The sequence below is a fragment of the Dermochelys coriacea genome, chromosome 4, assembly GCF_009764565.3.
Source record: "Dermochelys coriacea isolate rDerCor1 chromosome 4, rDerCor1.pri.v4, whole genome shotgun sequence".
Classification (NCBI taxonomy): Eukaryota; Metazoa; Chordata; order Testudines; family Dermochelyidae; genus Dermochelys; species Dermochelys coriacea.
Genome location: NC_050071.1, coordinates 74,238,828 through 74,251,483, shown reverse-complemented (window position 1 = coordinate 74,251,483; position 12,656 = coordinate 74,238,828). Strand labels below are relative to the sequence as shown.

Sequence of the window (12,656 nt, the reverse complement as noted above, 5' to 3'; positions counted from 1 at the left end):
TAGGTACAAATAACTCACTAAATAAGTTACAAACACACATGAACACTTGAGCAACAGTATCAATAATATTTATTTAAAATACTTTTGCTGGGGAAATCTCATTTTAGAGAAGGTTGTTTTTCAGAGAGTCAGCAAGACCATGAAAAATAAAATCAGAGAAGTTCTCTGAAAAAAGTTACAAAGAAAGCTTCTGCATGTCAAAAACAGTCTTTAGATCTGCAACTTGAGTATTAGTCCCATTTCTTCCATCCTAGTGAACTCCACTGTCCATCTTTAGATCTGGTTTGTTCTTGTCATTCTTCACGGAGTAGATGAAATATGTTAAGGTATCCTTTTCATTCACTGGAATAGTCCTAAAATGGCAACCAATTATCTATAAAGAGAAAGTTTAAAGGAAATTAAATAGCCATTTGATTACATACAATCAACAAGTTCACATTTCCTAGATAATGGAACAAAAATTCAGAATTAAAACACAGACTTGACATCTATTCCTTTTTTAAAGATTTGATCAAACAGATCAATACTAGCAGGGGTGAAGACATTTGCCTCCATCCAACAGTCTGGATCACACAAGTATTAGGCAGTAAATCATTTCAATACTCTAAAGTGTGAATTGCAGTAGATGGACCCAATCCAGTGAAATCCATGGCTTTCTCAGCTACACAAAGCTGACCTTTCAGAAGAGAGGTAAGAGTCCACAAAAGGTACTGGGGAGTGTGTACAGTGCTTGAGTGTAGAATATAATAGTAAAAATGGGAAGTCCCGGATCATTATTATATTGGAAAGGCCCTGCATTTGATCATTTTTGGAGGGGTAGAAGAGCTCGTCCATGGGTTTTTTAACCTGATTATAAAGAGGAAGACATGTAATAATTGAGCAGTCAGCAAGGGTGAAGTTCAGCTTTGGTCACTGCCCTTTAAACTGGTCAAATCTTTTTATACGGCTTCTACCTCACTTAACTGCTCTTGAATTTTTTTTTTTTTACCCTTTATGAAAATAAGACTGTTGGTTACAAGATGTATCTAAATAGGGAGCAGGGGTAGTACCTGAAACAATTCCCCCTGCCAATTACTGTGGATTTGTAATATCACTCTCTCCCTTGTTGCTGTGCAAAAAGCCCATACATGCTGAGAAGGAAGAGGAGAAAATGACTGCACAAAGTTTAGTGAAAGGCACAAAGTAAACCAAAAAAATCCCTCCTAATCTCTTTTAGTTACAGTAATCTTAACAGTTACTTGTGAAGACAGTAAATTAACCATTTAGAAAGGTGATGTTTTTTAAGTGACAGTGTACCTTTGAAGTTCAATTCTAACTGACTGACTAAAGCATCTATACTACATTAGGACATCTGGGGACTCAATGAACATGCTCAGAATTTCCTGGCATCATTCCCAAGAACTAAGTTTGCTATAAATGGTGATCAACTGGGGAGGTCACAGATGACACCTCTGGAAAGAAGGTAGCTCTAAAACATTGAATCTGGCACTTCATGGCCACTGGAGAAGTAACAGAAGCTAGCTGTAGCCCCCACTGTTCTACCCAGAAGTCTGTCAATAAGGAAGAGTATAAGCTGGTTGTAGACTAGACAGAGTTTTATAGAAGCCTACAGTTTTATTCTTCCTGTATAAAGTATTTTATAATATACAACTAAATCAGAATACACTCTTAAGTTTCCATTTTTATTTTGAAAAAGCCACTTGTGGCTTCTTTCAAGTCACATTTTTGCCAATTTAATAAGTGCTCAAACTTTGTCTTAAGTCGCATACAAAGAGAATATACAGTACTGATTTTAAACTCATACTTGCAGTTGCAAAAATGTTGGCAACTTATGTTCTTTTACAGGCTAGCCTCTTGCATACATTTACGAATTTTGGCTTTAATCAACACTGATTAGTGGAGAGATCTACAAAATGCCTACACACAAATGCAATTCACCATAACATTTCATAAAACTAGACAACACAATGAAGATTCAGAGAGCATTTTAACAGAGGACCATCAATTTTCAAAAGTATTTAAATGAACATTCCAGATCTGTGTGTTTGCAATGCAAAATGGAGTGCATTTTTTTTTTTTTTAAAAGTAAAGGCTGTGCCACATTTTAAACTATTTGTTTTGACTAGAATACTGGTCTCTTACCAAGTAAATTATATTTTCAGAAGACCGAAATTTGCAAACATGCTAGCATTCTGTTGTACTTACAGATATTTCTGTATTGTTGTGGCTCTTAGTTTTGCAAGTTTCCACACTTATAAGAAGAGACATGAAATCGGATGCCCAGATTTCACATTGTTACTATTACTTGTACCCATATTTCTATTAATTGTACTTTTCAACTATACTAGAACTTTACTGCAAAAATAACAGAATAACTTAATTCTGCCTTTAGCTGCAAAGCTGCAGTGTCATTGAAGCCTATAGTTTTGCAGGGAGGTAACTGAGTGTAGATTTAGGCCCACTGTTTGTCTTAAGCTACATGTTTCTTAATAGCAATGTTGCAATTCTATAAACTACTTCAGGATTCTTTCAGAGTACATACTTCTAAAGCTGACTTCCTTCCTCTAACCTGAGCTTCTACTTTTGATTTTCTTTCTTAACTAGAGTGCTCTTGGCTTAAGAGTTGGGGACAGAAAGATCAGATCATTGAGGAGAAATTAGATAAGTAACTTCATTTTATTTTCAAAAAATCCAATCCACATGTTCTCTTTATGCAAAGAGAAGAGTTTGTGGAGCAGGATACAATCTAATTATAATGCAGTGGTATATTAACTATGGCAATTATAGATAACTTTTATAGTTGACAGACAAGAATATATGTTACTTATGCTAATATGTTGGTAATGATCACATTTTCCAGAGCCACAAGTAACAGTAAATTACACTGTCTGCTACGGAACAGACATTCATACGTACTTCAACAAGCTGTGCTTTGTTAAGTCCTGGTCTGGTCTGTAACTTGAAGTGTCTTTTGTATCTTCGAAGTGTGTTTACTTGTAATTGATATAAGTCAACCTAAAAAGGAAGAAGAATATCATTAAAGTTAGCATGCATCTTTAGCTGGGCTAAAGAGAGGATTAATTTGTTATTAATTGTAATGTACTTATGATTTAAAAGGTGAAGTATATTGCCTCTACACAGCCACAATGTAGGAGTTATGCGCATAGCCAGAGTCCCACAAAACTATTGTCCATCAGGGGTTAGAATTTTCTTAAGTCCTACATTTCATAATATAGGATATAAATACCCACACCTCAGCCCAATGCTCCCTCAGTTTCTCTGTTCCCAGAAGGTCTATTTAAGGGCACCATCTGGAGAACAAACATCACTATTAAGAAACCCCTTTTTCCTCTTTCCCGATTTGATCACCCTACATCCCCACTGTAGGAGATAAACTAGCAGTGACATCCCTGAGAAGATGGTTTGACTGAGAAGACCTGCTAGGTGAACAGTGATTGCAACACTGCCCTCCCAAAACCAACATCTTGATGTCCTGAGCATTGTGAAGGGATTAACTTAATATTATGAAGCAACCTTAATGACTGTTTTTAGGCTAAGTAGGTGAGCTACTGCACACTTGGAAACCTGGCCAAGCTTGGAATGGTGCCAGCCCCATAGCTCCTCCATAACCAAAGAATGGCGAAGAGGTGTGTCATTTGCCCTGTCGTCCCACAATCAGATGCCTATGTGTTATATCTAGGGCCTTACAGAATTCACGGCCATGAAAAAAGCATCATGGACCATGAAATCTGGTCTCCCCATGTGAAATCTGATCTTTCGTGTGCTTTTACCCTATACTATACAGATTTCACAGGAGAGACCAGCATTTCTCAAACTGGGGGTCCTGACCCAAAAGGGATTTGCAGAGGGGTCACAAGATTATTTTAGGGGGGTCACGGTATTATCACCCTTACTGCTGTGCTGCCTTCAGAGCTGGACAGCCGGAGAGCAGCAGCCATTGGCCGAATGCCCAGCTCTGCTGGCAGTAGTGCAGAAGTAAGGGTGGCAATACCATACCATGCCATCCCTACTTCTGCACTGCTGCTGGTGATGGCTCTGCCATCAGAGCTGGGCTTCCGGCCAGCAGCTGCTGCTCTCCAGCTGCCCAGCTCTGAAGGCAGTCGTTGCTGGCAGCAGTGCAGAAGTAAGGGCAGTAGTACCACAATCCCCCCTACAATAACCTTGCAACTCCCCCACAACTCCTTTTTGGATCAGGACCCCTACAATTACAACACCATGAAATTTCAGATTTAAATATCTGAAACAATGAAATTTACAATTTTTAATATCCTATGACCATGAAATTGACCAAAATTGGACCATGAATTTGGTAGGGCCCTAGTTACATCAGATTTGTCTAGGGGAGTCCCATTCCTCAAACCAGTATTTGATTTGAGAAGCCTTTACTCCATCAGAGTAGAAAGGCAGATTAAGCTTCTACTCGATAAGTTTATGGAGGAGATGGTATGATGGGATAATGGGATTTTGGTAAGTAATTGATCTTTAACTATTCAGGGTAAATAGGCCAAATCCCCTGAGATGGGATATTAGATGGATGGGATCTGATTTACTATAGAAAACTCTTTCCTGGGTATCTGGCTGGTGAATCTTGCCCATGTGCTCAAGGTTTGGCTGATTGCCATGTTTGGGGTCGGGAGGGAGTTTTCCTCCAGGGCAGATTGGAGAGGCCCTGGAGGTTTTTTTGCCTTCCTCTGTAGCATGGGGCATGGTTGACTGGAGGGAGGCTTCTCTGCTCCTTGAAGTTTTGATCCATGATTTGAGGACTTCAATAGCTCAGACATGGGTGAAGTTTTTCATAGGAGTGGGTGGGTGACATTCTGTGGCCTGCGCTGTGCAGGAGGTCGGACTAGATGATCAGAGTGGTCCATTCTGACCTTAGTATCTATAAGCTTTCCACAAGATTCCAGAAGCTAGCAGTGCTGGGGATACCTTTTCCATCAGTGAGAATGTGCAGAAGCCACTTCAAAGAACTACTGATCCTGAGAACTCAGATGGAGGCCAAGGCATCCTTGGAGGACCCTTCCTCTTCTTCGAAGGAGACCTTGATCTCGCATTCAAGAGGCCACTGATGCAACAAGAACATACAGCCACACACATCTAAGATGCATGATACCCATATGGAGGAAAACCTGGTAAGAAACTCTGGTGTTATCAAGACTTGACACCTGAGGCTCTTCAAATGTGTTCCTGAGCTAGGCTTCTTTTGGAAGTGCAGCTGCAGCAGTCTGGCAAGTGACTTACTTTTTATGATCCAGAGAAATCCATAGCATAAGATCAGTTGCACCAAGAACTGCAGATCCCACAGAAAAACAAACAAACAAACAAACAAAACCCCAGCATTGATATACTTAGAAACTATGGTTCCAAGAGCACTGTGATGTCACCTATGTGGTTACAGGAGTGTGGATAGAAAAATAATTTTAGATAAAATTTTCTATTAACTGATGAATGGCTCTTACAAGAAAGAGAAACAGGACTCAGCAAAAATGACTATTCTGAGACAACTGACAGCCCCTCCATCAGAGCCTTCTAAAGGGAGCTGCCCTCTTCCAGTCCAAGATTTTTGCACTAAGGGAAATTTAGTGGCCATACTACTAATGCCTGGAGACACTTTGGGTACGTCTACACTGCTCTTAAATAACTGCGGCTGAACCACGTCAGCTCACTTGGGCTTGTGGGGCTCGGGCTATGGGCTGTTTAATTGCAGTACAGATGTTGGGGCCTGGACTGGATCCTGGCCTCTGGGACTCTCCCCTGAGCCTGAATGTCTACATGGCAATTAAACAGCCCTGTTTAAGTCAGGGCCAGCCACAGGGGTTTAATTGAAGTATGGACATATGGATTGCCAACAACACTTGAAGGAGCAAGTTCTGAAGCAGAGCAGTGCTTTTGGGGGCCTTTTGGAGAAAGTCTCACAGGCATCACAGCCTCCAGCTGAGTGCACTTTCCCAGGTAATGCCCATCTGAAATGAAGAACACAGCAGGTCAAGAGGAACACCTTTTAAACTCCATTTTCCTACATTAATCTGCCATCTCCTGCAATGCAGCCCCTATAAAAATCATACAAAAGCTAAAGAACATCAAATATTGAACTATGTTTTTCAAGTCCACTATACCCTACTAGAACTACTAATTATGTAATGCTAATATGATGGAGGAATTAAAAGGATTACTCTGTGACCCTTCTGGCAGAACAGAGAGAGGCACTGGGAGACAGTTGACGTGTTTATACTCTCAGTATATGAAATGTTAGGAATCACGTGAATTAAGCGTGCACTCTAACAACCAAGTCTTACTCAAAAATGGTTCTGCTACTGGATGGCTAAGCGCATGCCTCCCACACTGGGAATCTGTGGAGAAAAAGTCATGAAGGAGGAACCTTTATCAAAGTTAAAATTGGTATATATAACTCCAACTTTCCTTTCTAGGAAAAATACTGTGTGTAAAACAAAATGAAAATATATCGATCAATTAAATTATATACGTTAATACCTTTGAATATATAATTATATTACAATTAATAAAAAAAATTAAAATGAAACATATTAATGAAGTGAGTGAAACAGGATCTCTCCCACCCCTTGAACAAATTAACATTGGAAAAAATTACATTAACACAGACTTGGTAGCAATTAAGAACAAGCTTTACAGGACAATAGCCAGGACAACTATTCAGCTACCTCTGGAGTGTCGATGTCTTGCACTGGTGAGTCACCATCATCATCACTGCCTTTTCTCTTTCTTCTGTTTCGCACACTCTGTATTAAGTTTTTGTGGAAGTCACAAATATAAAGATGTCTTGCCTAAAAAAGTAGCAATGCATGTTTTAAACACAAATCCACACTAGTCTAACATCCAGGAAATACATGATAATTCAAATTACATGCTGCAGTAATTTACCATGAAGTATATCCATCAAGAGGTTTTCATGGCGTTAACTATGAGTTCAAGAATTCTGTTTCTACCAGAACCCACAAGATAAAAGTTGGGATGCTATAACTTACTGCATCCCATTTGGCCTAGAAAACCCCTTGTATCACTGTACTGCTTCAGTGAGCCAATTCAAAATTAGTATTAACAGGCTGTAGAGAGAGCCAAATACAGCCCTCCAGGTTACTCATCAGAATGCAGGAATGGGGTATGAAAATTACTTTGAAGTTCCGTTAAATGGACAAAAAAAAAGCAAGATTTCAGCTGTCTCACTTCACAGCTCTCTTCCTAGGTTTTACTTCCACCATCCATGAAAAGTCATTGTAAAATACATCGATTTTTTAAAAATTTCCTTTTTCTAGGAATCAGCTCATTTTGAGATGAACGGCCAGTAGTTAAATGCCTAAATACCTGAAAAAAATCTGGCAAGAAGTTATTTTATAGAAGAAATATATACAAACACATAGGGCTATTAGGCACCAGTAGCTCCCACTGGCTTCAACTGGAGCTGTGGGTGCACAGGGTGAGGGTGGAAATCAAGCACTTAGAAAGTTACATTTGGGATGATAAAAACAAATTGGAGGCCTAAACGAAGTTTCTTTAAACATATAAACTGAAATACTGGAGCCCTACGCTTTTTCTTTTGTTAATGCAAAAAAGAGCTTTCTTTGCCCATTTAGAGTTTGCTTCAGTTTACTTCACAAGAGCTCTCTCATAAACCATGATTCAAAGAGAAAGCTCACAACCTCCAACAGAAGCACAAATAGAAATTGGCAACCATTTTTCCCCAAACAACGTGAGTTTACACAATCTCTTGAAGGTGGTAACTGTAACAAGCATATTAGAAGCCCCTCTTTCGGCCAGCATCCCCTAACACTTCTACTGTGCCAGTTAAATATAAATCGCCTTTCCAAATACTCCTGAATTTCTCTTCTGAAGAAACAAGTATTCATGAGGGAAGGAAGCCGGCAGACATTTGCTCCGCAGATTAACACTGCTCCGAATCTGAGAAATGTCTGGGCTACCAAAGGGTGTTTCTTTCTCAGCAGACTGGGGAAGGGAGACAGGGGCTCGTCCTGCCTGCGCAGTGACACAGGCTTGTGGCGATTTCTTGTACAGACGGAGGAGCACTACGAAAAGCCTGATGGCTGCCAAGCGGAAGACACCGTGGCAGAGAGAGACGCGCAGCGTTACAACACGCGGCGGAGCGGCCAAGTCTCTGCCCTCGCTTGAGCCAGCCACACAAGCATGTAGAGAATCCCTGCTCTGGAAGGGCGGCGGAGGGGACGTGCAGCCCCCGGGTTTCCCTGCAGTCGGGGGGCAGCCGGCCAAGCAGCCTCTCTCTGGAATACCACCCCGACTTTTCCGGAGGGAGAAGAAGGGAGGAGGAAGAAAGAGCAGCAGTCTCTCCCGCCGCCCCCCCCCAGCACACTGAGCAGAAGCAGTTGAAGCTTCGCTCACTCTTCCACTCCACCGTACCAAGGGCAAAGCCCCGCACAGTTTCACACAGAAGCTGCTGCCTCAAGTCTCCCAGGCGCTGGGGCGCGGAAGGGGGCAGTGGTTTAAGCCTTTGTGGGGGCGACTCTTGAGGCCGGAATAAGGCTGCGGGGAGCGATCGTGCAGTGCGTCCTGCGCGGAGAGCTGCAACGCGGCGCCTCAGACACCAATACTGTCCCGTGAATAGCGACAACAAAAGCCCCAAGGCGCTTCCCCGGTACCCCCGCCACCAGCCGCGGGTCTCCCTGTCCTAGGGGGCGCTCGGGGCCGGTGACCCCGCAGGAGCAGCCGTGGCCACCTGCCACGATGAGAGCGCGCTGCAGGGAGAGAGGGGACTCACTCACCGGCCGGCCCTGACTGCCCCTCACGCTCGCCCCCGGGCATCCTCCCCAAGCCCGCTGCGCGCCTCGGGGGCAGAGGAGGGGGTTTCGCGTCACTTACGCTCTTGTCCAGCTCGATCTTCACCTTCTTCTGTGAGATGCTCTTCTGGATCCTCTTGCTGAAGCTGGCGTTGCCGGCGGCCCGGCTGCACCTCTCACCTTCCTCTCGCAGGCAGCACAGCTGCCCAGCCCCAGGGCCGGCAGCACCGGGGGGTCCCGCAGAACCGGCGGTGGCACCTGCGGCAGCGCCGGGACCTAACCCGGGCGCCGGCACCTCCACGGCGGCGGCTGCATTGGCCACAACAGCAGCAGCAGCAACGACGGCGGCGGCGGTGGCGGCGGCAGCATCCCCCCCCCTCTGGGTCACCTCCTCGGGGGCGAACCCGTTCATTGCTCCAGCAGCGTCCCGATCCCGGCAGAGGAAGCTAGCGACCCGCCCGGGCTCCTCACCCGCCTGCGCCGCCCCTTTGTCCGGCAGAGGAGCAGAATCCGTCCCTGCCGCCCGGACTGAATCAAACTTCCCCGCTGTCTATGCGCTCGGCTGCAAGGGAGGGATTTAAACCTGCCCCATCAGCAGCCGCCCCTGAGAGAGGCAGCGTCCCCTGCAGGGGGCACGATCCTCCCCTTAAGGGTCACGTCCGTCCCCCTGGCCCCCGGCAGACAGAGCCCCCACAACAGGGGGCACAACCCCTCTCCCAAGGGCAAACCAGGGCTCCTTCAAGGGGCACAGCGAGATTCCCCCCTCGGCCCCCTTCCGCTCGAGTCGGGAACCGAGGCTGTTGGGGGATTCCCTGTAGCGGCCAAGCGCCTCACTCTGTAAAAGCCGCGTCCATCCCCCGGGTCACCCCGCTTCCTCCTTCCCCCACTGTCATGTGGGGACTTTTCAGCTGTTTCCTATGTAACAACAGCAGCGCCCAGCTTGCGACTCCGCTCCGCAATGCGCATGCGGGCTCCCGCCTCAGGGGGTTCATGGGAGCTGTAGTTTCTATCATTGCAGCGTAGGCAGTGGCGGGGAGGGGTGAAAAACTACAGCTCCCGAAATGCACCGCGCGAGCAGGGCTTGTGGCGGGCCTTGAGGGCCGCTGTAGACGTTTATGAGTCTGCTCCTCCCCCACGCTCCGGATTTAATAGGGGCGGGGCGAGATTGGTAACTGCCTTGCTCCTGGTCTGCTTCCTCATTCAAAGACTGGCCGTAGAGCAGCAGCCGTTAAGATTTGAAATACGTCTGAGTGGCAGAAGCTGAAACGGAGCCGCTCGCGCCCGCCCTCCCCCGCCCTCCCCGTAAAGCCAGTTCTCAGCGGCGCTGGCTGAGCCTAGCCCCTTGTTCCCTGCCCGGGGCTGCGTCCCCGAGCGCCGCCGCTGCCACGGCGGCTCGGCCTAGGCTGGCAGGCCCCATCTCTGCCCCGTGGTTTGCGCTGGCGGGCGGAGGTGATGTGTGCGCGGCGGGTTATTGCGGGGGGTGGGGAAATGACCCACGGCGGCTGCCGCTTGGTCCCATGAAGCAACAGGCAGCTTTGTCCTCTGGGCGCGTCTCTTCGCCTCCCCGCGCCGAAGGCGTGTTCCTGGCGCGCCACGGCCATGTTTGCACGCGGGCGCCTCGGGGGGCTGCAGAGCTCCCCGCTGTGTGCGCGGCGACTCGCTGCCCGCTCCGCTAACGCGTGAAAAGGGGCTCGCTCCAGCGAGGCAGCCCCTGCAGCTCCCCTGCTCGTAGGTGCCCACGGAGAAGGCAGGAGAGCTTCTGCCTCCCGAAAGACACAGCAGAGCCCTCGCGGGCCACTTCGGCGGCGCACAAAGCAACTGCAAGCTCGGGAGTGGGATGCAGCATCTGGGCTTTCTGTTTCTCAGCGCGGTTTTCTCTAGTCGTGGCATCGCGCACAGCTCGCACCTCGTCTGCACCGAGGGGTCGCGCGCCAGGCAGGTTTTTAGAACTTCTTTCTGCAAAACTCCCCCCCCCCCACCTATCTTCCTCTCTCCTTTTGTTGGCTCCAGTTCTCTGGGGCTAAGGCTGCAGTGCATGGCCTGTGTTCGCCCCTTAAATGCAGGGGGGCTGCTTTGGACGGTGGTGGTAGAAGTCCGGCAGGTGCCGTGTCACCTCTTCAAATGAGAGCAGGTTGACAGCGCTACACTTAGCCTGTGATTTTGCCTGCGTTGACGGAGAATAGTTGATCCTTGCTCTTCGTTACTGATAGCTTGAAACTAGATGTAATTGTAGTTAATTTGGAAAGCAATTTAAGGAATAAGGGTTAATGTGGTTTTTATAATTAAAAACGACTTTTATTAAAGAAGACTTCAACAACGAGCTTAGTCCATTTCTTGGCCTGTAATTTTCCTAGATCTCCCTTGTTGCTATTAGGACATTTCTATCGCAGTAACACTTTTTTTCTATCAGTAACTTAGTTTCTCTTTCCAGAACTTACAGTTACATTTAAATTTTCTGCTCGGTGTATTGTCAAGCACAGTGGAGAGGCCAAAATTCAAAACTGACTTCAAAAGAAGGAACAATTAAAATAGAGGTAATGAGCAGTAAAGGTGAAAGCACTTGTTCAAAACAAATCTAGTATCAAAACTGTACAGAGCTACATAAAAGGTTAATTAAAATATAAGCATATAAGAGTTGAGTTTTCCCTGGCTGAGGGATAGAGTGAAGAGCCAGACTTTGACCTACTGTTTTTCTTCATGTGTTTGCACAGCCCATGGTAATGAGTTTTCCCCTCAAATAAATGACTATGGTCAACATAAATCCCCAAAGAAGTTTGAGTTTAGTCACTGAAACATTCATTCAGTTGTATTAATTACAGATTATTCAATAGTAACTGAATCAAAACAGAGTGATTGAGAGGTTAGAGAGTGATTTGAGGAGACAGGCCCTCTGTACACTACAATTCTGAGTCAGGGAACCTGATTATAACTATTCCAATCTGTAGTGCAGATGGGATTTTTATCTGATTCTGTAACCTGGTATTACAGTACATGGTTAAGGTCCCCTCTACACTGGAATTTGAAACTCTTGTAATAATCACATAACTGAAATTCTGTTAGGCATGTAGACATGTCAGTTACATGGAAGGGATATGTCAAAGACTGAAGGAGAGTTAATAGAAAGTAGTTAGGAAGCTATGGTCTAGTCCAACGGTGGGCAGACTTTTTGGCCTGAGTGCCACATCTGGGTGGGGAAATTGCATGCAGTGCCATGAATGGAGGGCTGGGGCGCAGGAGGGAGGGGGTATGTGTGCAGGAAGGGGCTCAGGGCAAGGGGTTGGGACACAGGAGAGTTAGGGGTATACCGGAGGCTCAGGGCAGAGGGTTGGGGATCCAGATCCGGACTGTGAGCTGTAGTTTGCCCACCCCTGGTCTAGTCAGTCTAGTGGACTGATCTAAGGCTGGGAGTCAAGAGACCTGGGCTTTATTCTATACTCTGCCACTGTATTGACTTGGGCAAGTCACTTAACGTTTCTATGGATCATTTAGCCCATCTTTAAAATGGGGATAATAAAGGTTACATTTGTAAAGAAGTTTGAGCACTGAAAGCCCCTCATTAAAGAAAAAAAAAAAAGTAGGAATGTGTAGGATAGCAAGCATATCTTAATGAGGATATGGGTGAGTTCCCGGCATCCTCCCTTTGCAAATTTTGGAATACTAATTGCAATTGCCTGCATTTTAGACTGTGTTCAATGATAAGTGGCCAATATGCCATGGTGCTGAACTCATTTGGTCCATAAGCATGGAGAAGTTCAACTTTGGTTGAGGGTAATACTCTGTGATACCTGTTCTCAGACATGGTGGAAAAATCAAATCTAGACAGTCATCATTACTCTGCATAGCTTTGCC

General features: G+C 45.7%; 1 protein-coding gene across 1 annotated transcript; it reads right to left on the bottom strand.

The window, feature by feature from the left end:
* Positions 1–52: 52 nt before the first annotated feature.
* SAP30 (Sin3A associated protein 30) lies at positions 53–9,783 on the bottom strand. Its single transcript, XM_038398661.2, has 4 exons — positions 8,890–9,783; positions 6,702–6,824; positions 2,917–3,015; positions 53–373 (listed from the first exon to the last, which is right to left on the bottom strand). The coding sequence occupies exons 1-4, from the start codon at positions 9,217–9,219 to the stop codon at positions 251–253; spliced, it is 675 nt and encodes a 224-aa protein (XP_038254589.1). The 5' UTR covers positions 9,220–9,783; the 3' UTR covers positions 53–250.
* Between the last annotated feature and the right edge of the window lie 2,873 nt (positions 9,784–12,656).